This window comes from Oncorhynchus kisutch, unplaced genomic scaffold, assembly GCF_002021735.2.
Source record: "Oncorhynchus kisutch isolate 150728-3 unplaced genomic scaffold, Okis_V2 Okis06b-Okis10b_hom, whole genome shotgun sequence".
NCBI classification, from domain to species: domain Eukaryota; kingdom Metazoa; phylum Chordata; class Actinopteri; order Salmoniformes; family Salmonidae; genus Oncorhynchus; species Oncorhynchus kisutch.
In genome coordinates, this window is record NW_022261983.1 from 7,446,018 (window position 1) to 7,472,189 (window position 26,172).

The 26,172-nt window shown below is 43.6% G+C and overlaps 2 protein-coding genes across 5 annotated transcripts in view; one reads left to right on the forward strand and one right to left on the reverse strand.

Annotated features, from left to right (window-relative positions):
• Positions 1 to 3,094, forward strand: part of LOC109876639 (ubiquitin carboxyl-terminal hydrolase 22) — a 70,599-nt gene extending 67,505 nt beyond the window's left edge. For all 3 annotated transcript variants that reach the window (XM_031814007.1, XM_031814006.1, XM_031814009.1), the window contains one exon: positions 839 to 3,094. In XM_031814007.1, coding sequence (XP_031669867.1) covers positions 839 to 881 — 43 coding nt within the window. In that variant the 3' untranslated portion in view covers positions 882 to 3,094. The remainder of the gene's footprint in view (positions 1 to 838) is intronic.
• A 6,236-nt stretch (positions 3,095 to 9,330) lies between these two features.
• On the reverse strand, positions 9,331 to 25,232 carry LOC109881984 (somatostatin receptor type 2). Of its 2 annotated transcripts, none has more exons than XM_020474078.2 (3): positions 24,710 to 25,232; positions 15,809 to 16,580; positions 9,331 to 14,371 (listed from the first exon to the last, which is right to left on the reverse strand). In XM_020474078.2, exons 2-3 carry the CDS (start codon positions 16,517 to 16,519, stop codon positions 13,961 to 13,963), a joined length of 1,122 nt encoding a protein of 373 aa, XP_020329667.1. In that variant the 5' UTR covers positions 16,520 to 16,580; positions 24,710 to 25,232; the 3' UTR covers positions 9,331 to 13,960. The 2 variants fall into 2 exon arrangements, with proteins under 2 accessions (XP_020329667.1, XP_031670087.1); XM_031814227.1 differs by lacking the exon at positions 24,710 to 25,232 and adding an exon at positions 24,334 to 24,695.
• Between the last annotated feature and the right edge of the window lie 940 nt (positions 25,233 to 26,172).

Here is a 26,172-nt window from a genome sequence, read left to right on the forward strand (position 1 = left end):
TTAACAACCCTGAACAATCCCACACAAACTAACCACATTTAAGTTAACTATTTTCCTGTACCATTACTACTAATCATATTTAAGTCAAATAGTGCTTTCCCTCTTCTGCTACTAATACTACTAATGCTACTAATACTACTGCTACTAATACTGATACTACTGCTTCTAATACTACTGCTGCTGCTATTGCTACAACTACTGCTGCTACTTCTATTACTGCTACTGCTGCTACTACTAACTAATACTGCTATTAATACTACTGCTACTATTACTACTACAGCTGCTGCTAGTTCTACTTACTACTACTACTACTACTACTACTACTAATCACATTTAATCGAACTATTTCCCTTTACTACTGCTACTATTACTACTACTGCTGCTACTACTACTACTACTACTAATCACATTTAAGTATAATAGCACTTTCCCTGTACTACTACTGCTAATAATCACATTTAATCTAACTATTTCCCTTTACTACTGCTGCTACTAATACTACTAGTACTGCTAATACTACTCCTGCTACTAATACTACTACTAGTAATAATAATAATAATAATAATCACATTTAATCTAACTATTTCCCTTTACTACTGTTGCTACTACTACTACTACTACTACTACTACTACTACTACTACTACTACTACTACTACTAATAATAATATTCACATTTAATCGAACTATTTCCCTTTACTACTACTACTACTACGTCTACTACTACTAATAATAATAATAATCACATTTAATCTAACTATTTCCCTTTACTACTGCTACTACTACTACGTCTACTACTAATCACATGTAAGTCTAATAGCTCTTTTCCTTTCCCCTCAGGTATCTGCTGTTCTATCACAAGCAGTTCCTGGAGTATGAGTAGCCTTACCTTGTAGACCGCTGACTCTGCGGAGAACCAACCAACCCAACGCTCAAAGAGATGAGGAACCAACCAATGACTGTGGAACAGAGGACGATAAAACACGAACACACAAACCTACCTGAAACTCTGACTATACCAGTTACTACTACCCCCACTGACAGGGGTGACAGTCTAACATAAACAATGACTAATAGTGAAAAATCATGCAAAACTTGTTCAAAAACAGCACTGAGCTCCCGGCATCTACTTGACACAACTGAATGGAGAAAGAGAATGAGGAAAAGTGGAGTGGTGTGGGTGGGAAGGAGCCCTCCCTCTCTCTCCCTCACTCCGCCCCTTTTCTGACGTTGGGGCGGAGCCTTGTCGAGAGTGATTGACAGTTCTGTGGAGAGGAAGTAGGAGGGAAGAGGGCACAGTGGGACTCAAACCCCCAAAACTACAGTATTGAATTGTGAATTCTTGTTTCTTTCCTCATGGTGCTCTCGTTTCCACTGAAAAGCATTTACCATACAGTCACGATGGGAGGAGACTGTCCAACGTCTACATATGCATACACAACTAAATGCAAAAAATATATATACTTCAACAACAAAACAAAGTATGGTATTATTTCAAATAAAATAGCAAGCGAGATCTAGTTATGATTCTTATCATTTGAATTTAGTTCTGGAATATGCTGTATGATCCTCGAGTACATCTATTTTTTTGAAAGCGGAAAAGTGAGAGAACTGAGAGCACGAGACGCCATCCTTGCTAGTTTCCTGGTAAACATAGCCAAACATGAAAAATGGACTTGGAGCAAACTGAACATACCCATGTTCAAACTATTTTGTTGTTGATTATTTTCTTCTTTCATTTTGGTTGAGGGAATATCAATTTTTTTATTTACCGACTCGTTCATTGAAATTCTTTGTACCATTTCTTTCCAGTGTCCACGTTAATCTCACCGTTCTGTTTTGTTGCGGTGCAGTAATGTCCCTTCCTTGCTGCCATGGTACCTTCAGAAGACGTTATTTCGATGTAGTATTCTTTATCGTGGAAAGTGTTGTTGGGTATATAATGATGGTGGTGATTTAAATTGGCTCACTTTGGGCTGTTGACATTTTTGAGCTATAGGTTTCTATAGGTTTCTTGTGGCATTATGAAGTAGAGGCAATGTATTCTCTGTAGCTTGGTCCCAGATCTGTTTGTGCAGTCTTGCTAAAACTCTTATAGTAGCTGGGAAGCCATCACAAACAGATCTGGGACCAGGCCATGGCTATCAGACTGCTGTGGGTCTTTTTAGAAGACCTCTGCAACACAGTAGGGTGGATACCTGGGGCAAATTGCTTGCTATTCCCCATATACTGCAGGGACAAATGTAGTTCTCTAGGGAATAGTGGGCCATTTCAAACACAGACCTCTAGAGTCTGTCAACTAAAGCGATGTGCTAACGTAAGCCTACTGCAACACAGCTGTGCAGGTCTAGGGCAAAACTGAAATGGCTCACTATTCCCTATATAGTGCACTACTTTTTAATTCTGTCCAATAGTTGTGCACTACATAGGGAATAGTGTGCCATTTTGGACGCATGTCCATCTCTGTCTTAATGCCGCCTTGGGCAATAATACCTCGACGCCTACACCTCTTCTGTTACAAGACTCCGTTGACTGATTTGTGTACTGTTGTTGGGGGGGATAAATGGCGATGATGAAGGATTGCACGTACACGGTGGCGCTGTCTGTTTGCTGCACACTCTCCAGCTTTGAATCCATCAGTGTTCTCTTAATATCCACAACAACAACCACATGTGGCTTGTTCAGACCAAGGTTGTGTTCATTAGGCACCAAATAGAGAACTCACAAACGGGGAGGGACTGCTTGGGCTTGTCCAATGAGAAACGCTCATTTAAATGTTCCGTGGCAAAACGTTTGAAAACGTTATCCATTGCGTGCCCTGATGTGCACGACCCAATGTGACTTGTGGTAGGTTGCCTCTGCAGTGCAGTAACACAGTGCTCTATCCTATCAGTATGCTGTCTGAATTCTGAGTCTAAAAAGAAAGAACACAAATGTGTTGTTGGGTATTTTATGTTTGAATATCACTGTGTATGTAAAGTTTTAAAAAAGAAATGTGTGAAAATGTATAGCACATTGATACCGCAACACTTTGGGTTCTGGTCCAGCTGCTCGGGAAACAAACAATACAAAGAAATAAAACATATCTATCCTCTGGTCTGGTCCATTATTGAACCCTGAGCCAGAACAGAGCACACGTTTAAATGGTCGCACCACCAAGGCTTCCCATGAGAAGAGCGCCACCCAGAGGTCATTCAGGAACGCAGCCCTAACGTGTAAGAATTGACCACTCCCACTGTTTGTGTCTACAGTCGTAGCCCAAGGTTTTGAGAATAACACAAATATTAATTTTGTGTTATTGTCTGCTGCCTCAGTGTCTTTGGATATGTTTGTCAGATGTTACATTTCATAAGTGTCAAAGGCATTTATTGACAATTACATGAAGTTGTCATTATTTTTCAAGACCTCTGCAATCCGCCCTGGCATGCTGTCAATTAACTTCTGGGCGACATCCTGACTGATGGCAGCCCATTCTTGCATAATCAATGCTTGGAGTTTGTCAGAATGTGTGGGTTTTTGTTTGTCCACCCACCTCTTTGAGGATTGACCACAAGTTCTCAATGGGATTAAGGTCTGGGGAGTTTCGTGGCCATGCACCCAAAATATCGATGTTTTGTTCCCCAAGCCACTTAGTTATCACTTTTGCCTTATGGCAAGGTGCTCCATCATGCTGGAAAAGGCATTGTTCGTCACCAAAACTGTTCCTGGATGGTTGGGAGAAGTTGCTCTCGGAGGATGTGTTGGTACCATTCTTTATTCATGGCTGTGTTCTTAGGCAAAATTGTGAGTGAGCCCACTCCCTTGGCTGAGAAGCAACCCCACACATGAATGGTCACATGAATGGTTTACTGTTGGCATGACACAGGACTGATGGTAGCGCTCACCTTGTCTTCTCCGGACAAGCTTTTTTCCGGATGCCCCAAACAATCGTGAAGGGGATTCATCAGAGAAAATGACTTTACCCCAGTCCTCAGCAGTCCAATCCCTGTACCTTTTGCAGTCTGTCCCTGATGTTTTTCCTGGAGAGAAGTGGCTTTGCTGCCTTTCTTGACACCAGGCCATCCTCCAAAAGTCTTCTCCTCACTGTGCGTGCTGATGCACTCACACCTGCCTGCTGCCATTCCTGAACAAGCTCTGTACTGGTGGTGCCCTGATCCCGCAGCTGAATAAACTTTAGGAGACGGTCCTGACATTTGCTGGACTTTCTTGGGCGCCCTGAAGCCTTCTTCACAACAATGGAACCGCTCTCCTTGAAGTTCTTGATGATCCGATAAATGGTTGATTTAGGGGCAATCTTACTGGCAGCAATATCGGCAATATCGCCTGTGAAGCCCTTTTTGTGCAAAGCAATGACGACGGCACGTGTTTCCTTGCAGGAAACCATGGTTGACAGAGGAAGAACAATGATTCCAAGAACCACCCTCCTTTTGAAGCTTCCATTCTGTTATTCGAACTCAATCAGCAGAGTGATCTCCAGCCTTGTCCTCGTCAATTCTCACACCTGTTTTAACGAGAGAATCACTGACATGATGTCAGCTGGTCCTTTTGTGGCAGGGCTGAAATGCAGTGGAAATGTTTTGGGGGGATTCTGTTAATTTGCATGGCAAAGAGGGACTTTGCAATTCATCTGATCACTCTTCATAACATTCTGGAGTATATGCAAATTGCCACCATACAAGCTGAGGCAGCAGACTTTGTGAAAATTAATATTTGTGTCATTCTCAAACCTTTGGCCACGACTGTATGTTTCCACTGTTTAGGTGAGGTTTTCACTGTTTGGGTGGTGATTGGCTGAGGCTGCTCTATGTGGTCTCACAGGTATAGTACAACATGACTACAATAGTTCTATATTAATAAATGGGACACCAAATCAAATCAAATGTATTTGTCACATACACATGGTTAACAGATGTTAATGCGAGTGTAGCGAAATGCTTGTGCTTCTAGTTCCGACAATGCAGTAATAACGAACAAGTAATCTAACTAACAATTCCAACAACAAAAAAACTACTGTCTTATATACAGTGTAAGGGGATAAAGAATATGTACAGAAGGATATATGAATGAGTGATGGTACAGAGCAGCATAGGCAAGATACAGTAGATGATATCGAGTACAGTATATACATATGAGATGAGTATGTAAACCAAGTGGCATAGTTAAAGTGGCTAGTGATACATGTATTACATAAGGATGCAGTCGATGATATAGAGTACAGTATCTACGTATGCATATGAGATGAATAATGTAGGGTAAGTAACATTATATAAGGTAGCATTGTTTAAAGTGGCTAGTGATATATTTACATCATTTCCCATCAATTCCCATGATTAAAGTGGCTGGAGTAGAGTCAGTGGCATTGACAGTGTGTTGGCAGTAGCCACTCAATGTTAGTGGTGGCTGTTTAACAGTCTGATGGCCTTGAGATAGAAGCTGTTTTTCAGTCTCTCGGTCCCAGCTTTGATGCACCTGTACTGACCTCGCCTTCTGATGACAGCGGGGTGAACAGGCAGTGGCTCGGGTGGTTGATGTCCTTGATGATCTTTATGGCCTTCCTGTAGCATCGGGTGGTGTAGGTGTCCTGGAGGGCAGGTAGTTTGCCCCCGGTGATGCGTTGTGCAGACCTCACTACCCTCTGGAGAGCCTTACGGTTGAGGGCGGTGCAGTTGCCATACCAGGCGGTGATACAGCCCGCCAGGATGCTCTCGATTGTGCATCTGTAGAAGTTTGTGAGTGCTTTTGGAGACAAGCCGAATTTCTTCAGCCTCCTGAGGTTGAAGAGGCGCTGCTGCGCCTTCCTCACGATGCTGTCTGTGTGAGTGGACCAATTCAGTTTGTCTGTGATGTGTATGCCGAGGAACTTAAAACTTGCTACCCTCTCCACTACTGTTCCATCGATGTGGATGGGGGGGTGTTCCCTCTGCTGTTTCCTGAAGTCCACAATCATCTCCTTAGTTTTGTTGACGTTGAGTGTGAGGTTATTTTACTGACACCACACTCCGAGGGCCCTCACCTCCTCCCTGTAGGCCGTCTCGTCGTTGTTGGTAATCAAGCCTACCACTGTTGTGTCGTCCGCAAACTTGATGATTGAGTTGGAGGCGTGCGTGGCCACGCAGTCGTGGGTGAACAGGGAGTACAGGAGAGGGCTCAGAACGCACCCTTGTGGGGCCCCAGTGTTGAGGATCAGCGGGGAGGAGATGTTGTTGCCTACCCTCACCACCTGGGGGCGGCCCGTCAGGAAGTCCAGTACCCAGTTGCACAGGGCGGGGTCGAGACCCAGGGTCTCGAGCTTGATGACGAGCTTGGAGGGTACTATGGTGTTGAATGCCGAGCTGTAGTCGATGAACAGCATTCTCACATAGGTATTCCTCTTGTCCAGATGGGTTAGGGCAGTGTGCAGTGTGGTTGAGATTGCATCGTCTGTGGACCTATTTGGGCGGTAAGCAAATTGGAGTGGGTCAAGGGTGTCAGGTAGGGTGGAGGTGATATGGTCCTTGACTAGTCTCTCAAAGCACTTCATGATGACGGATGTGAGTGCTACGGGCGGTAGTCGTTTAGCTCAGTTACCTTAGCTTTCTTGGGAACAGGAACAATGGTGGCCCTCTTGAAGCATGTGGGAACAGCAGACTGGTATAGGGATTGGTTGAATATGTCCGTAAACACACCGGCCAGCTGGTCTGCGCATGCTCTGAGGGCGCGGCTGGGGATGCCGTCTGGGCCTGCAGCCTTGCGAGGGTTAACACGTTTAAATGTCTTACTCACTTCGGCTGCAGTGAAGGAGAGACCGCATGTTTTCGTTGCAGGCCGTGTCAGTGGCACTGTATTGTCCTCAAAGCGGGCAAAAAAGTTGTTTAGTCTGCCTGGGAGCAAGACATCCTGGTCCGTGACTGGGCTGGGTTTCTTCCTGTAGTCCGTGATTGACTGTAGACCCTGCCACATGCCTCTTGTGTCTGAGCCGTTGAATTGAGATTCTACTTTGTCTCTGTACTGGCGCTTAGCTTGTTTGATAGCCTTGCGGAGGGAATAGCTGCACTGTTTGTATTCAGTCATGTTACCAGACACCTTGCCCTGATTAAAAGCAGTGGTTCGCGCCTTCAGTTCCACACGAATGCTGCCATCAATCCACGGTTTCTGGTTAGGGAATGTTTTAATCGTTGCTATGGGAACGACATCTTCAACGCACGTTCTAATGAACTCGCACACCGAATCAGCGTATTCGTCAATGTTGTTGTCTGACGCAATACGAAACATCTCCCAGTCCGCGTGATGGAAGCAGTCTTGGAGTGTGGAGTCAGCTTGGTCAGACCAGCGTTGGACAGACCTCAGCGTGGGAGCTTCTTGTTTTAGTTTCTGTCTGTAGGCAGGGATCAACAAAATGGAGTCGTGGTCAGCTTTTCCGAAAGGGGGGCGGGGCAGGGCCTTATATGCGTCGCGGAAGTTAGAGTAACAATGATCCAGGGTCTTTCCACCCCTGGTTGCGCAATCGATATGCTGATAAAAATTTAGGGAGTCTTGTTTTCAGATTAGCCTTGTTAAAATCCCCAGCTACAATGAATGCAGCCTCCGGATAAATCGTTTCCAGTTTGCAGAGAGTTAAATAAAGTTTGTTCAGAGCCATCGATGTGTCTGCTTGGGGGGGGATATATACGGCTGTGATTATAATCGAAGAGAATTCTCTTGGTAGATAATGCGGTCTACATTTGATTGTGAGGAATTCTAAATCAGGTGAACAGAAGGATTTGAGTTCCTGTATGTTTCTTTCATCACACCATGTCACGTTGGTCATAAGGCATACGCCCCCGCCCCTCTTCTTACCAGAAAGATGTTTGTTTCTGTCGGCGCGATGCGTGGAGAAACCCGCTGGCTGCACCGCTTCGGATTGCGTCTCTCCAGTTAGCCATGTTTCCGTGAAGCAGAGAACGTTACAGTCTCTGATGTCCCTCTGGAATGCTACCCTTGCTCGGATTTCATCAACCTTGTTGTCAAGAGACTGGACATTGGCAAGAAGAATGCTAGGGAGTGGTGCACGATGTGCCCGTCTCCGGAGTCTGACCAGAAGACCGCTTCGTTTCCCTCTTTTTCTGAGTCGTTTTTTTGGGTCGCTGCATGGGAACCATCCCGTGGCACTGGTTGTAAGGCAGAACACAGGGTCCGCATCGCGAAAAACATATTCTTGGTCGTACTGATGGTGAGTTGACGCTGATCTTATATTCAGTAGTTCTTCTCGGCTGTATGTGATGAAACCTAAGATGACCTGGGGTACTAGTGTAAGAAATAACACGTAAAAAAACAAAAAACTGCATAGTTTCCTAGGAACGCGAAGCGAGGCGGCCATCTCTGTCGGCGCCGGAAGTCATTCACCTTGCCCGGAAATCCTTTTAATCTATGTCTATAGACTGCATATTGCAAGAGTAGAGATTTGACTGCACTTCTACTGCTGTAGCTAGCTAAACTGTCAGTGCTACTGGGGCAATTTTAGTTTGGAGGAAGGCTGTTGCTAACCTACAATCTTTGGTTCAGGACTTCAGGATGCCATGTGGGGATGAGAGAGATGGTTGTTTGCTGTGCTCCTGCATGGATACTGGATGGACTGGTGTGGAACTAAAGTCACTTGATGGATTACTTTTGTGTACATTGTCCATTGAGTTGTTTTTTTAGTCCAAGACAAGTGTGTGAAGGAAACCGCCCCTAGACTTTCCAGTAGTTACTGTTTCCCTGTCATTATTAGATGATGGAAGACAGGAGTACAGGCCTTGGTAAGGTATGGAATCTGGTATCTGGTTATGTCTGCTGGGGGGAGGACCGGCTCGTGGTAACGACTGGGGTGGAATCAGCGGAATGATGTCACATCAAACGCATGGTTTCAATGTGTATGATGCCATTCCATTTTCTCTGTTCCGGGCCATTTATTATGAGCCGTCCTCACCTCAGCAGCCTCCACTGTCGATTCAGAAATCACAGGCTTGAGTAGGAAAAGACACCATGGAGAATCTAGTCACTGTTTCATGTAGTAGTGTATTTTCACCACAGAGGGGCAGTGTTGAATGCTGAATGCTGAATGCTCCTGGGCCCTGATGGTGACGTGACTGAATGTATTCTGTTATTGGATTTTGGGATTATTAATCAACTCTCGAATCTCTTACACTTATTAAAGTCAGGATTTAGGCTTACTGTGTACATCATTATGATGGACAATGTGGTAAGGAGATCAACTCTCGAATCTCTTACACTTATTAAAGTCAGGATTTATGCTTACTGTGTACATCATTATGATGGACAATGTGGTAAGGAGATCAACTCTCGAGCTTTTCATGAAGAAGCACACGCACACATGCAACTGCAATACTTTTATGAGCAAACAAAGGAACAATATTTCTAAGGAACAGCAATGATATTAACAATGCTAAATATAGATTTTGTACAAAAACATGACATAATGGCAGAATGGAATCGGAGCGAGAGAATGCCCCTGAGCAATACTAATTCCTTGTATAGAGGCAAACAAATGAAACCATTCAGCAACAGACTCTAGTTGAGAAGAGTGGAGTGGGTAGAAGTTGTCCCTAACCACTGATACAGGGTCAGATCTTGTCTCCCTTGGTGGTGATGCTTGAGGGTAGGTGATACATTGTCCTATTAGGAAGCTGTCCTAGTATGGACAGGGGCCTGTCCTAGTGTGGACAGGAGCATGTCCTAGTGGGGACAGGGGCATGTCCTAGTGTGGACAGGGGCATGTCCTAGTGTGGACAGGGGCCTGTCCTAGTGTGGACAGGGGCCTGTCCTAGTGTGGACAGGAACCTGTCCTAGTGTGGACAGGAGCCTGTCCTAGTGTGGACAGGAGCCTGTCCTAGTGTGGACAGGAGCCTGTCCTAGTGTGGACAGGAGCCTGTCCTAGTGTGGACAGGAGCCTGTCCTAGTGTGGACAGGAGCCTGTCCTAGTGTGGACAGGAGCCTGTCCTAGTGTGGACAGGAGCCTGTCCTAGTGTGGACAGGAGCGTGTCCTAGTGGGGACAGGAGCGTGTCCTAGTGGGGACAGGAGCGTGTCCTAGTGGGGACAGGAGCGTGTCCTAGTGGGGACAGGAGCGTGTCCTAGTGGGGACAGGAGCGTGTCCTAGTGGGGACAGGAGCGTGTCCTAGTGTGCACAGGAGCGTGTCCTAGTGTGCACAGGAGCGTGTCCTAGTGTGCACAGGAGCGTGTCCTAGTGGGGGCAGGAGCGTGTCCTAGTGGGGGCAGGAGCGTGTCCTAGTGTGCACAGGAGCCTGTCCTAGTGTGCACAGGAGCCTGTCCTAGTGTGGACAGGAGCCTGTCCTAGTGTGGACAGGAGCGTGTCCTAGTGTGGACAGGAACCTGTCCTAGTGTGGATAGGAGCCTGTCCTAATATGGTCACCGTAAGATAATCAACCATCATCCATAGCAGCCAGCAACTTCTATCTACTGAGAATAATAATAGTAATGGACACATGGTGAATGGAGGCTATAGAGTTGCCCTTTATATCACAATAGCCATGTTGGCTAGCTATTTGCAACGGTTCTACAACAGCCTGAAACTTTGTATAGCTAATAACATATCAATTAACGTCAGCACTTGTAGGATGTGTAGTCATGGTCCCCATTCTGTAAGGTCTACAGACAATGTAGCCAAGCCAGGGTGCCATGGTTGGATGAAAATGTGCTGCTATCCTAACATATTACCCACTGCAGGTTGTAAACGAACAACAGCATGTAATATTGTAATCTCCAATGATGTCTAAGTATGAGAAATGTCAAAGAAAAAAAAAGGCCATGGTCAGATTTTTTATTAGTCAAAAAAGCTCTGAAAAAGTTTTTCACGAAGCAAAGATACAGCGGCCACTCATAATGGAGGTTGAAGCCAGATTGTGGAGCCTGAGCTCTCCTTCACACCTAACAGTATTGGGAACCACTGCTCTGTCAATTGCAAATCAAATGTGATGGTATTCAAAATGTAAAGACAATCCAATACAATAGTTTATATCATAGGAGGCTGCTGAGGGGAGAACAGCTCATAATCATGGTTGGAACGGAACAAATGGAATGGCGTCAATGGCACCTGGAGACAATGGCACTTTGGGTCAGGTGAACCTTTATGTAAGAGGCTTTGTACTGACTTCTAGCTAGATCTACAGTATAGTACACACTACCATATAGGCATAGATCCATCCACAGGTTATACCTGTGAGATTTAGGGAGTGATGATGATGGGGAGTAGAATGAACACTGCTGCACCCCTGTAGGGGTACAATGTTTTCTAGCCCTTCTCAAATTCACATCGCTCAGACTGGAGGCCTCAGCGTGACCTCTGACCTCCCAAAGCGAGGGCACACTGGGAACGGAGGTCAATTCAACTTCTATTCCATGTTGAAATGACGTGGAAACAATGTTGATTGAACTAGTGTGTGCCCAGTGGTAATGCTCCATGTGCCATGGGTGGCCTGGGATGAGTAGACTCATGGGTCAGATGCAGGTCAAACAGCTGCCAAACTAAGGGTAACTACTTCAAATAATGAATCCACAATGCGGTAGAGATTTATCAGTGTTTGTAGCATGACCTGCAGTGTTTCTGACGACTGCCATTTTGAATTGTAACTGATCAGACTGTGGATTTGTTCTTTGGGCTTTGAAGAAATGATGCTTGATGGAGAAACAGATTAGCGCTGCTTAATTTACAGCAAAGAAGACCACTACAGTATTCAATACCTGCTGAAGCAAAGACTGGTCTTTCTTGGACATTATTCTGTAACTGCAACATAACGGCAAATAGCAACAATTTATGAATGAGGTGAAACGTGACCAGGGATGGTTTCAAATAGGACTGGACAATAGGATTGAAAAATGCATTGTCTTTGCTATCTAAACTATCAAACAGTTCTATTCAGCTTGGACGAAAAATGAATTAAAAGATTCTCAACCACGACATGACAATGTTGACTTGACAATTACAGCACACATTGGAGTCTATACAGTCTAGCAGCAGTTTGGTTAGTGATTAGCCTTGGTCGATGCCATGCTAATACCGTCAATATAACAAAATGTCAGCATTCATCTCTGTAGTAGGACTCTGCACCCTTACTGGTCATGTGACCTGACCAAGAAACATTCTGGGCTATAATTATAATTTGGGCCCTTAGTTTTTCCTGGTGAGGTCACCTGGTACCCATATTGGGTACAATATCTACTCATTCTACACTTCTACTAATCATGGCCTTGGACTGAATGTTGTATCAAATAAAACACGGTGTACAGTACACACACACACACACACACACACGTGTACACTCACTCTCTCACACACACACAGAGAGAGAAACTGTTCAATTACATAGTAAGGGTGCATTCATAGTTATCGGGGGACTTCATACAGTCATCATTAGGTCATGTGATTCCAACTCTGTAACTGTTCAGCTGTGCGCTGTAGGTCCATGACTCAGTGATGAGTATTTGTCCACAGCAAATATGTGTCTTTCTGAGGTTAAAAAAACCCACTTAAGGTCAACCATTTTTTATAGATTTTTTTACCTTTATTTTACTAGGCAAGTCATGACGGCCTAGGAACAGTGGGTTAACTACCTGTTCAAGGGCAGAACGACAGATTTTGTACCTTGTCAGCTCGGGGATTTGAACTTGCAACCTTTCGGTTACTAGTCCAATGCTCTAACCACTAGGCTACACTGCCGCCCCATAATGTTAAACCGACTTTACAGAGTCCATATTTGGACAGTATAAGTCTCAGCAGGACTTGTGCCAGCAAATTAACCATGTGGGATATCATGTGTTTTTATGTCATTTCAAAGTAGTCCCAGTATCTCTACTGTTCCTCCTCTCTCTGTAGTAAGTCATTAGATAACCAAACTACACCTTGGTGTAGTGATCCAGAGGTGATGTGGCCTGCTGCTCACTGTTGTGTTAATACAGTATCTAAGAATAGAGGCATGTTACTAATTCCACATTCTGTGCCCACCATTTTGGACACAATCTTTGTAAACAGACAATATGCACACAGTGAGTCTGCTATAGTCCTAGTCTCACTTTGGCATACTTCCTAAGTCCTAGTCTGGTATTTATCTTGGCTACAGGACAATGTGACAAAGACTGATTGAGGTGGTGGTTCACCCTGCTAGTGTAAACATATGTGCAGGGAATCCTTGTTCTCCATGGTTAAGTCTCGTCTGCTGTCAATCAGTAACCGTAGGTAACAGTCTGGGACATGTCAAAATGCTCTGCGGCGGAAAACGCATGTTTCTTATCAGACCATTTCAGGTAGCACTTCCCGGTTTTAGTCCCTTTTCTTCCGTTTGGGGCCTAATGAACACAACCCTGTTCTGGTCCTCACATGATCCTGTCACTGTCCACCAACGTCAATACACTCAGTACACATCTTCAGCTTTCCACCCAAACACCAGAGAGCAGTCACAACTACAGTTTGTATTCTCTCCTTTATGAAGATATCACAATGTATGGGTTTTACGACCAGGAAAACCCAATGTCATGTCATTGTATGTCTTTTGAGAAAGTAAAGAGAGAGTTGGTAAACAGAGATATGAGACATAAAGAACATGATAACAGCCGTTGAGGAGCAGACACCATGAGGGCTTAGTTCCTTTGGCATTTTTTTCATCTCGTCCACAGTGAGAAGAAAATGCTTACAAAATATCACATCATGAGATCAACTACAATCACTCTCCCTATGTGAGCTGTTCATAGGGCATGATAACAGGTCAGGATGACCGATTCCACCTGCAGAAACACCTGTGTTTGTTTCTCTCTGTGTGTGTGTGTGTGTGTGTGTGTGTGTGTGTGTGTGTGTGTGTGTGTGTGTGTGTGTGTGTGTGTGCGTTTTGTTAGTTTATTTGTTTGTGTGTGGTGAGCTTGTGAGGTTGAGTTGATGTGAAATCAAAGATGTCTGTATAGATCACACATAAGGGATGCATTAGAATTAACAAGCATCAAATGCTGGTCTGCAGGTCTCCATTGAGCAGCGTGCTTTGAGTCTCCGTGGGGTCATTCATCATGCGCGACTTGTCCTGCTTGCTGTCGCTGCGCTCAATCACATCCAGCCCGCCCACCTTCTTCCGACACAGAACGTTCTGGAAGCTCTTCTTGAAGTTCTCCGACAGGAACGCGTAAAGGATGGGGTTGGCACACGAGTTAGCGTAACCCAGGACCACCACGAAGGCAAAGGTGCTCCTCAGGAAGGGCGTGGTGGAGATGGTTCCTGTCACCGACGTCACATTGAAGACATAGAAGGGCAGCCAGCAGAAGACGAACACGGCAACAACGATGGACACCATGCGGGTCACCTTCCTCTCCGAGCGCTTCCTCTTAGTGGACCCGACACGGATCCCTGACGACTTCACCTAAAAAATGATAGATTTGATTTGTATAGCAATCTTAAAAAAACATGAATATTAAAAGACCCGACACAGATCCCTGAGGACTTCACTTTAAGAGTAGTAATAATTATAGATTTGATCTGTATAGCCCACTTTAAAATATAGGTAAATATAACTACATTTCAAGGCACCACACAGGCAAAAACAAAAGAAGAAAAGGATAGATTAAAGTAGACATACTGTGCTACCATTACAACATACGATAGGTCACAACATACGATAGGTCACAACAAACGATAGGTCACAACATACGATAGGTCACAACAAACGACAGGTCACAACATACGATAGGTCACAACATACGATAGGTCACAACAAACGACAGGTCACAACAAACGATAGGGCACAACATACGATAGGGCACAACATACGATAGGTCACAACATACGATAGGTCACAACAAACGACAGGTCACAACATACGATAGGTCACAACAAACGATAGGTCACAACATACGATAGGTCACAGCATACGATAGGTCACAACATACGATAGGTCACAGCATACGATAGGTCACAACATACGATAGGTCACAACAATTTAGTCAGGATGAAATGAAAATAGAAGTATAGAAAGACGGCAGCAGTCAGTCTCTATGTCGGTCCGCCTTGGTCTCAGGAGGTGACACTGATTATGTCCTAATATGGACACCGTAGTGGTGGCAGAACGATGTAAAACAAGTACGACCTTAATGATGATGGTGAGGTAACACAGGCAGGTGACCATGAGACTGACCTTGATGATGAGAAGGTAACACAGGCAGATGACCATGAGACTGACCATGATGATGATGGTGAGGTAACACAGGCAGGTGACTATGAGACTGACTTTGATGATGATGAGAAGGTAACACAGGCAGATGACCATGAGACTGACCTTGATGATGATGAGAAGATAACACAGGCAGATGACCATGAGACTGACCTTGATGATGATGAGAAGGTAACACAGGCAGATGACCATGAGACTGACCTTGATGATGATGAGAAGGTAACACAGGCAGATGACCATGAGACTGACCTTGATGATGATAAGCTAACACAGGCAGATGACCATGAGACTGACCTTGATGATGATGAGAAGGTAACACAGGCAGATGACCATGAGACTGACCTTGATGATGATGAGAAGGTAACACAGACAGATGACCATGAGACTGACCTTGATGATGATGAGAAGGTAACACAGGCAGATGACCATGAGACTGACCTTGATGATGATGAGAAGATAACACAGGCAGATGACCATGAGACTGACCTTGATGATGATGAGAAGATAACACAGGCAGGTGACCATGAGACTGACCTTGATGATGATGAGAAGGTAACACAGGCAGATGACCATGAGACTGACCTTGATGATGATGAGAAGGTAACACAGGCAGATGACCATGAGACTGACCTTGATGATGATGAGAAGGTAACACAGGCAGATGACCATGAGCGGGAGGAAGAAACCCAGGACGAAGGTGTAGAACATGAAGGCGGTGTAGTAGGCCTCCTCAGGCTCCGGCCACACAATGGTACAGAAGCAACTGTTGTGCTTGGTGATTAAACCGCTGTAGATTATGATAGGCAGGTTGACCAGGAGTGACACTCCCCACACTGCCAGGTTGATGGTCTTGGCCATACGTGGCTTGCGCCACTTGGTGGACCGGATGGGGTGCACAACGGCCAGGTAGCGGTCGATGCTCATGACCATAAGGCAGAAGATGGAGGTGAACTGGTTGAGTGAGTCCACGGTCATGACCACGCGGCACAGCACCGCACCGAATGGCCAGTGGACCAGCGCCAGCTGAATGGCGATGAACGGTAACCCCAACATGAACAGAACATCTGCGACTGCCAAATTCATGATGTAAATATTCGTGACCGTCTTCATCTTGGCGTAGCGCAGGATGACGTAGATCACAAGGGCGTTGCCACAGAGACCGATACCACACACCAGGAAGTAGAGGAAGGTGATGACCATGGTGCTGGTCTGGTTGAACGTGTTGTCGCCCGTATAGGTACCATTGGGTTCCGTTGACTCGTTGCCCAGAATAAAGCTGTCGTACATCAGGGGTTCTTCGGTTAGGTTGGGGAGCGAGGAGGGGAACACCCAGGAGTCCATGGTGGCACTGGTTCCTCAATGTCTCTCAGATATCCAAGCAACTCGGACTATGACATCCCACCTGCATGGATGGAAGAAAATAACAGAATCAATGTGGTGCCTCTCAGAATCAATGTGGCCTCTCGCACTCTCTCTGTCTCTGTCTCTCAGTCTCTTTCTCTAGGGAACAAACATTTTTGAAAGGCCTCACAAAATATAACAGCACACAGTTCTGAAATATAAATGTACATTTACTCTCTGTTCCCCTCCACCCTCAGATTTTCATTAGAAACTATCTTACCTTCTTTTGCCCCTAATGAACCTCAAAGAACATTGCAGTTGTTGTTTTTCTAAGTTGAGGTTACTTGGGGTAAATTGTTTTGGATTCCAAAGTCCCTCAGTTTAGCACCCTTTTTGTCCAAGCTCGGCTTAAACATGTTTGATAATATTAGCTTATTATATTAGCAATAACTAGAGGTGGGAAAACTATCCAATTGTCATACTTGAGTAAAAGTAAAGATAACTTAATAGAAAATGACTCAAGTAAAAGTGAAAGTCACCCAATGAAATATTACTTGAGTTAGTCTACAAGTATTTGGTTATAAATATACTTACGTAGGAAGAGTAAATGTAATTGCTCAAATATACTTAAAAGTATAAGTTATTTAAAATTCCTTATATTATTAAACAGGCATCATTTTGTTTTTTTTCTGGATAACCAGGGTCACACTCCAAGACAGACATCATTTACAAACAAAGCATGTGTTTAGTGAGTCTGTCAGATCAGAGGCAGTAGGGATGACCAGGGATGTTCTCTGTTTAGTGAGTCTGCCAGATCAGGGGCAGTAGGGATGACCAGGGATGTTCTCTGTTTAGTGAGTAGGCCAGATCAGGGGCAGTAGGGATGACCAGGGATGTTCTCTGTTTAGTGAGTCTGCCAGATCAGGGGCAGTAGGGATGACCAGGGATGTTCTCTGTTTAGTGAGTCTGCCAGATCAGGGGCAGTAGGGATGACCAGGGATGATCTTTTGATGAGTGTGGGAATTGTTCTGTCCTGCTAAGCATACAAAATGCAAAATGTACTTTTGGGTTTCATGGAGTAAAAAGTACATCATTTTCTTTAGGAATGTAGTTAAGTAAAAGTAGTCAAAAATACTACTTAAGTAGTACTTTAAAGTAGTTTTACTTGAGTACTTTACACCACTGACTATTGTGATTGTCTACAAATGCTTAAGTGTAGACTGTAGCATAGCTAAAAGGGATTGTCTTTCCAGACAATGCAGGTAATTCTGCCCCCCTCAGCTCCGAGGATGGCACATGCTGTTGACTTAATTGATTAGGATGTTAATGAGTGTGCCACGCTTGTGCTGTTTCAATAAAACCATGCTCATCACAGACTACTGTAATAATAACCTGTCTCAAACCAGGAAGAGATGGGATGGCTTTTGAAACCACACAGGCAGGCTGACCTGGTTTAAATACTATTTGAAATACTTTACCTGGGCTTGATTGAGCTTGCCTGGCGAAATGGAACCAATGAAATAGTCCCAGAACTGTAAACCCCACACCTCTGGCACTCCAGACAGACTCAATCAAACACTCAAAGAACACATACTATTTGAACCCAGGTCTGGCACACAGGGCAGCTTGCTCTCCCCCACCTCCAATGCATTGGGTAGATATTTACTAATGTCCTTATGTAACTTGGTAACCTGTGTTACAATCACACTTCAGACCATTGGTTCCTGGGGCCTCATTTGTAAGCCCTGCATACATAAATAATGGTTGACAGTATGGGCAGGCTACAGTATTGACGTGCAATAGGAGCGCGACATCATTACCTATTTCATCTCAGAGCCTATACCAAGGCTGGACATACAGTATAAACCCAATAATCTGTTGATAAACTAAATATTGAACAACAATTTGTCATTTGCATGCAGTGGCCAAATGGCAATAGTTCCACATTATACAGGAAATAAGGGACGTTATTGTCACTATAAAAGGTGAATGGAGGCGTCTTCCAGGCAGAGTTTTAATGCTCGTTCAGGCGCACACAGTTTTATGACAGGCCTGATATATAACGGGAAACATGCAATGTATGGCTTGTGCCACGTTTATACATCTCAATATTATTGTAAGTGCACAGACTTTTCAGAAATGGCATATGCAGAAATTGAGTGTGAAATGTACATAACATTATAAATGAGGTCCCTGGCCCTGGAGGTGTCTGTTGAGAGAGAGACTCTTGGTTGGCTGGTTCAGCTGCAGCCTCTGTCTACAGTCAGCCTGTGGTAATCACTACTGGGTAAGCCCCATGATCTTCGAAAATTGATGGGGATGGACCTATATCCTGTCCACGAATGCATAGGCATCATGCTCCATTAAAGCCCATTAACCGAGGGCACATGTCCCCTGATTTGGATCCCATTTGGGATCAAATATACAGAGCCTTCAGAAAGTATTCAACCCCTTTGACTTTATCCACATGTTGTTGTGCGACAGCCTGAATATAACATTGATTAAATGTAGGTTTCTTTTTACAAATGAAAGCTCAAATGTCTTGAGTCAATAAGTATTCAACCCGTTTGTTATGGCAAAAAAGCAGACATTGAATATCCCTTTGAGCATGGTGACGTCATTAATTACACTTTGGAGGGTCTATCTATACACGCAGTCACTACAAAGATACTGTACAGGCGTCCATCCTAACTCTGTTGCCAGAGAGGAAGAAACCGCTCAGGGATTTCACCATGAGGCCAATCGTGACTTTAAAACAGTTACAGAGTTTAATGGCTGTGATAGGACAAACTGAGGATGGATCAACAACATTGTAGTTACCAACATAACACATCACTGAGTATCACTTCATATTTTCAAGCATGGTGGTGGCTGCATCATGTAATGGGTATGCTTGTCGTCGGCAAGGACTAGGGAGTTTTTTTAGGATAAAAATAAACAGAATAAAATTCTAGTGGAAAACCTACAGGCCAAATATACACTGCCGTTGCCTATCAAAATGACATTGAATGTTCCTGAGTGGTCTAGTTACAGTTTAGACTTGAATTGGCTTGAAAATCTATGGCAAGACTTGGAAATGGCTGTCTAGCAAGGATCAACTACCAACTTCACAGAACTTGAAGAATTTAAAAAAGAATCATGTGCAAATGTTGAACAATCTAGGTGTGCAAAGCTCTTAGAGACTTAAAGACTGACAGCTGTAATTGCTTCCAGAGGTAATTCTAACATGTATTGACTCAGGTGGTTTAACACTTATCTAATCAAGATATATATTACTGTATTATTATTATATATATATATATATTTATTTATTTATTTTTTACAAATGTTGGAATTGTTCTTCCACTTTGACATTACAGAGTATCTTTTGTAGATCATTGACAGTAAATGACAATTTAATCCATTGAATCCCACTTTGAAACAATACAAGTCAAGGGGTTTGAATACTTTCCTGAATGCACTGTACAATTCATTGTTTCACAGAGAATACGTTGAAATATATTGAATTGGACCATCACTGCCCACACAAAAGCATTAGTGAGGGACTTGAGTCATGACATCTCTGTAGGAGGGCCCAGTTGTTTATGCACTCAGTCATTGGTTTCACAGCATGTTGGGTACTTCTTTTACCATTCAGCCTTAAAGGCCCTTATCAAGTGTAATCACACAACAGATTAAAAGCTGCAACAGTAGGGCCCTGGTGTGTGTATGGACAGCTCCCCTTGGAATTCTCTCTCCTTTTAAATACATTTTTTTTTTTCACCTTTATTTAACCAGGTAGGCCAGTTGAGAACAAGTTCTCATTTACAACTGCGACCTAGCCAAGATAAAGCAAAGCAGTTCAACACAAACAACAACACAGAGTTACACATGGAGTAAACAAACAGAGTCAATAATAGGACAATCTATATACAGCATGTGGAAATGAGGTGGGATAAGAGAGATAAGGCAATAAATAGGCCATGGTGGCGAAGTAATTACAATATAGCAATTAAACACTGGAATGGTAGATGTGCAGAAGATGAATGTGCAAGTAGAGATACTGGGGAGCAAAGGAGCAAGATAAATAAATAAATACAGTATGGGGAGGAGGTAGATTGGATGGCCTATTTACAGATGAGCTATGTGCAGTGATCTGTGAGCTGCTCTGACAGCTGGTTCTTAAAGCTAGTGAGGGAGGTAAGAGTCTCCAGCTTCAGAGATTTTTGCAGTTCGTTCCAGTCATTGGCACACACACACGTATGCATGGATACAGACACACACACACACACACACACCATAGGGAAGTCATTCAGTCAACTCCCCAGTCACAGCCTACTTCCTGAGAACTGCTTGTCCTTCACTTGATACTAGACTATAGTCTTCCCTCAGTAAATAACAACCCAAAGGTTACTCCTCTACACTGTTATAGAAAACGTGTATTTATTAGGGGGTGGGAATGAATGCAAATTAGTATGTAAATGATTCCCGCCTATGTAATTGAAAGAAAGGAAGGACTGCGGCACCAAAATCAGTGAGCCGTGACAGAGTCAAATTAGAGTGCAGTTCGGTGTCAGCACGTAGTGGGAGGGATGCCCCCTGCCAACCTGAGATAATATCAACATCATAACATGTTTCATTATGCCAATTTGTCATTGCACCTCCTGCACAGTGAAAGCTGCCTCGGAGGCGTCTGAGATATGGGTATTGTTGTGTTAAATAAGCAACACCAGATACGAGGGAGGAGGGAGGGGTATTTGGGATGTTGAAAACAAAACAGTAAAACAGATGATGACATTGCCTGGGCCACGTGTCCATGTGTTAGTCCCAAATAGAACCCTATTCCCTCCCTTTGTGCTGCACTACTTTGACCAGGGCCCATAGTGTCCACTGCCCATAGGGTGTCCACTGCCCATAGGGTGTCCACTGCTCATAGAGTGGCATTTGGGGCGCAGACCGTGGACTCCATTCTATCAGGTCCACGCTAGCTGACACCCACATAGCAGTTGTTTGGCAGTGTCAGAGGTGGAATTGCATTAGGGCCGTCAAATCCACAAGCGGCTCCCGGCATTATACCTAAAGCATTATCCCTAAAGCATTATCCCTAAAGCGTTATCCCTAAAGCATTATGCATAAAGCATTGTCCCTAAAGCGTTATCCCTAAAGCGTTATCCCTAAAGAATTATACATAAAGCATGCTCCCTAGAGCATTATCCCTAAAGCCTTATCCCTAAAGCATTATCCCTGAAGCATTGTCCCTGAAGCATTATACATAAAGCATCATCCATAAAGCATTATACCTAAAGCATTATCCATAAAGCATTATCCCTGAAGCATTATACCTAAAGCAATATACATAAAGCATTACACATAAAGCATTATCCCTAAAGCATTACACATAAAGCATTATCCCAAAAGCATTATCCCAAAAGCAATCCCTGACGCATTATCCATAAAGCATTACCCCTGAAGCATGATCCTTGAAGCGTTATCCCTAAAGTTGTATACCTAAAGCATTATCCCTAACGCGTTATACATAAAGCATTATCCCTGAAGCCTTATACATAAAGCAACAGTCACATTAGAATAAATCCAGCCTTGTAAGAAAACCTTGATTAGGCTGATAGAAATCCTCATTATTTTGTTTAATTAAAAGCTAGCTCATCACTTACCGTGCCAGAGACAAAGAGAGTAGCCTAACAACTGAAACGGTTGCTATCAATGCACTAAATTCACAACACTACTATACACTGAAGCATTTCGCTACACTGGCAATAACATCTGCTAGATATGTGTATGTGACAAATAAACATTTGATTTGATTTGTACAAAACATTAGGAACAGCTGCTCTTTCCATGACATCGACTGACCAGGTGAAGCCAGGTAAAAGCTATGATCCCTTATTGATGTCACTTGTTAAATCCACTTCAATCAGTGTAGATAAAGGGGAGGGGACAGGTTAAAGAAGGATTTTTAAGCCTGTGTCAAGAACTGCAATACTGCTCGTTTTTTCACACTCAACTGACACAACTGTGGGAAGCATTGGAGTCAGCATGGGGCAGCATCCGGGTGGAATGCTTTCAACACCTCGAAGAGTGCCCCACCAAATTGAGGCTGTTCTGAGGGCAAAGGGGGGTGCAACTCAATATTAGTACGGTGTTCCTAATGTTTTGTACACTCAGTGTAATTACCTATTATATCCTGCAACCCGAATGGGACCCTATTACCTACATAGTGCACCACTTTTGACCAGGACCCATAGGAAATAGGGTGCCATTTCAGATGCATGATGCAACATGTTTGCTCCATGTTTAGATGTACATTTTGGACTTGTTGAAATGACGTTGGTGGGTTGACGTTGGCTCCTGAACTATGAATAGATGCACTGTACAGTATGTATTGAATGCAACATTGAGCAATTCGTCAACAAGTGGTTCAGTCTCAGTAGTCTGGATCTAAGCCTAGTGGTAGAATTGAAATATATAATGAAATAGAATAAAATGAAATAGAATAGAATATAGAGAAGAATAGACTAGAAGAGCTCCTGTGGGTTGTTTAGAAACCTGATTCATTGTTCTGCCAGATTACTTCCCTCTGTCTTCTCAGGCACTGCCTCAATAGAATAGACAGCATGTGGGCTGATTGGCACCTGATAGAAAAAGAGGCTGAAATACGGGATGCAAATACAGCTGTCTGTCGGTCCCGAGCTCATTGGTGTGGAAAACTGTGAGGGGCCCAGTTGAAACAATGTTGATAGTTCGCTAGTGGACTGGACCCATAAATTAGAGACCCCCCCCCCCACCCCCCCCAGTCTCATTCCCTCCCTGTAATTCACACACTGCCAAGGACTGTAAAAATGTGACCTGATACGTCTCTGCTTGGCATTGCTTTGGTTTAGAATAGACCACATGAGTGCTGTTCAGGCACTACCTGACAGATTTCTACCTTGTTCTGACAGTTTACTCTGCTCTGTCTTTTGAAGCACTGGATCCTTACATGTTATTATTATTATTTATTTATTTTAAATTACATTTTACCTTTATTTAACTTGGCAAATCAGTTAAGAACTAATTCTTATTTACAACGACGGCCTAGGAACAGTGGGTTAACTGCCTTGTTTATGGGCAGAATGACAGATCTTTACCTTGTCAGCTCAGGGGATTTGATCTAGCAACCTTTCAGTTACTGGCCCAAACCTCTAACCACTAGGCTACCTGCCGCCCCTTATGTCGTATTCTAACTCAACGCACTGTAGAGCACTGGCACGATGCACCTGATAGCTTGCCATCAGTTTACTCCGCTCTGTCTTTTCAGGCACACAGTAACTCTGTCACCAACGTTTAGCGCAGTGATTTAAAGGGCTGAGTGGGAAATCTGGAGTAGACGATAAGGAGCTACTCATCTGTTTGTTCTTGCAGCAACAGACCCTGTTGAGCCGATGATCAGAACATTCAAATCCACGTTACCACAGATAGTGGTCGGGGATTGGAACCATCAACATTGAAATACGCGCAACATGAAAGAGTTAATCCAATGACAGTTATCTGATAAAATAGTGTCATAAATCACTCAGTCTATGAATGTGACAATACATTTGAAAAACTAAGTAGAGTAAAGCGATAGTAGGATTTGAAGCTTAAATATTGAATCAACATTTCAATAACATCAAGACACATGATTTCCCTTGTGTTTCTTTACCATGATGACTGAATAACAATTATAGACTAGATCATTTTTTCATACACCTAAACTGACAGAAAATGTCAGTTGGAAAATTGTAAGACCCGATATAACATTGCTTTTAGATATTGACACATTTCTATATTTTCCTTACCTTTAAAATCGATTAAATATAATCCAATGTAAAACTTTATTCCGTTTATCTGAGTTCAATGGGTCTTCATTTCCCACCATGAAACATTCTCAAACACCTCTCCAATACGTTCAGCCGAAACGAGGTTTGACAGCTCTGCCATTTGAATTCACCTTTCAAAATAAACAACCTTTGATAATTTGCCATCATGCTGAAATTAGTTATAAAAAAGATCGAGATCATTGAAAATATGTCTACGCAAGAAAAGTAATAAATGTATGTGGCACGACTCTGTGCGTCTGGCTACATGGTAAGGTGCGCACAGAAAATGCCTTGAGTGAAAAGGGCCGGATAGAGTGGAGATGCGGAGCGCGCGCAGCTTGTATTAGCTACTCACAGCTTGTAATGACAGACACCGGGTAGAGACCTCGTACAGGGCTGTTGCTGTTGCTTGCTACTGTTCTCCAGCCCGAAACACAGATGGAGTTACTGGTCCATTATTTCCCCGTTCCTTCTCCGTTTCCTCCCATTTAATAAAATAAAAGCATGCAGTAACCTCGTTGTCACCAGGCTATTACGTCAGGACTGAGCCAGCACTCTACGAAAAGATGAAGGTGGTTAGTGAGCTGAAGCCTTGTTTACCTCCGGTCTTCATTTGAGCTGTGAGATTAAACATAATTATTGGAAATGTCATGATTTATTGATTATAGGCGTATATATCATCAAGTAATATATTGACCAAATGTATTGAAAATGATAGTCGTTATGTTAGCATAATCATTAGAGCTAAATTATGCCAGATACCTCTTGTATTTCTGCTGTGCAGCCTATGACAAAACATACTGTTCATTCGAAATGGATTGTGAAAGTAGCCAACCAGTAGCCAACCAGTGTGGTAGAGGAGGGGACATGAGACACCATACCAGCATCACACATAGCTTTGAGTGGACGAGAACCAAGTTATTCACACAGTTGCGTTTACCCTTCAGTTCATCGACAGCTTCCAAACGCAAAGAAAGACAAAACAACATGCAGCAGACAGACAACCGTTATCTTTGGCATAAAAAGAACTGCAAACACTGTTCTGCCTGCCGTCATGCTGACCTGTTGCACTCCCATGAGCATAGATTGTTATGCAGACCTGGGTTCAAATACTATTCGAAATCATTTAAAATACTCTAGGGTTTGATTAAGCTTGTCTGACCACAATGGACCCAATAGAAAGTCCCCCAAAATTCAAAACTCTTGGAAGGCAGAAAAAAAGCACAAAAAAAGGTAAGTGTTAAAAATATTTGTAATAGTATTTGAACCCTGGTATGAAACTGTGTGGAACAAGAATGATTGTGTAACAGATTAAACTACCATGTCCTTTCCTCTAATGTTTTGTGACCAGGGGGAAGAGTCAAAGTGAGTCCCAAATAGCACCCTATTCACATAGCCGCGGGATGTAGGGTTGCTGCGGGACCCCTGAAAAATCGGAATATATAAATATATATATTATGATCATTTTTTTCTCTCACAAAAGTAGTGCACTGCGCCTTTACTAGTCCTGTATTAGAGGATCGATATAGCTGTCAGTAGCGTTCGTACTTGCTGTAGCGTTCTGACTTACGTCATTGGTGCTGCTGGCACTCTTTGGACATGATCCTTGCCATCCTACAGAGTGTAAGCCAGTCAGCGGACATTCCGGGGGGGGTTGTATCTGTGACACTGCAGATAAAAGCCATGTCTGTGTGTGTCAAACCGAATCCTGCCTCTTCTCCCCTCACCATTCACATTAGATAACCACAGACTTCTAAATGGCTGTTTTCCTTGAAAACCCCACCATTCTTTCTTCCATTTAATTGACACACACTGGTT

Excerpts from the sequence above, each read along its gene's own strand:
- LOC109881984 (XM_020474078.2), bottom strand. The coding sequence starts at position 16,519 with ATGGACTCCTGGGTGTTCCCCTCCTCGCTCCCCAACCTAACCGAAGAA. Across the intron at positions 14,372-15,808 it reads ACCTTCTCATCATCATCAAG|GTGAAGTCGTCAGGGATCCG; the intron begins GTCAGTCTCATG and ends ATCATTTTTTAG.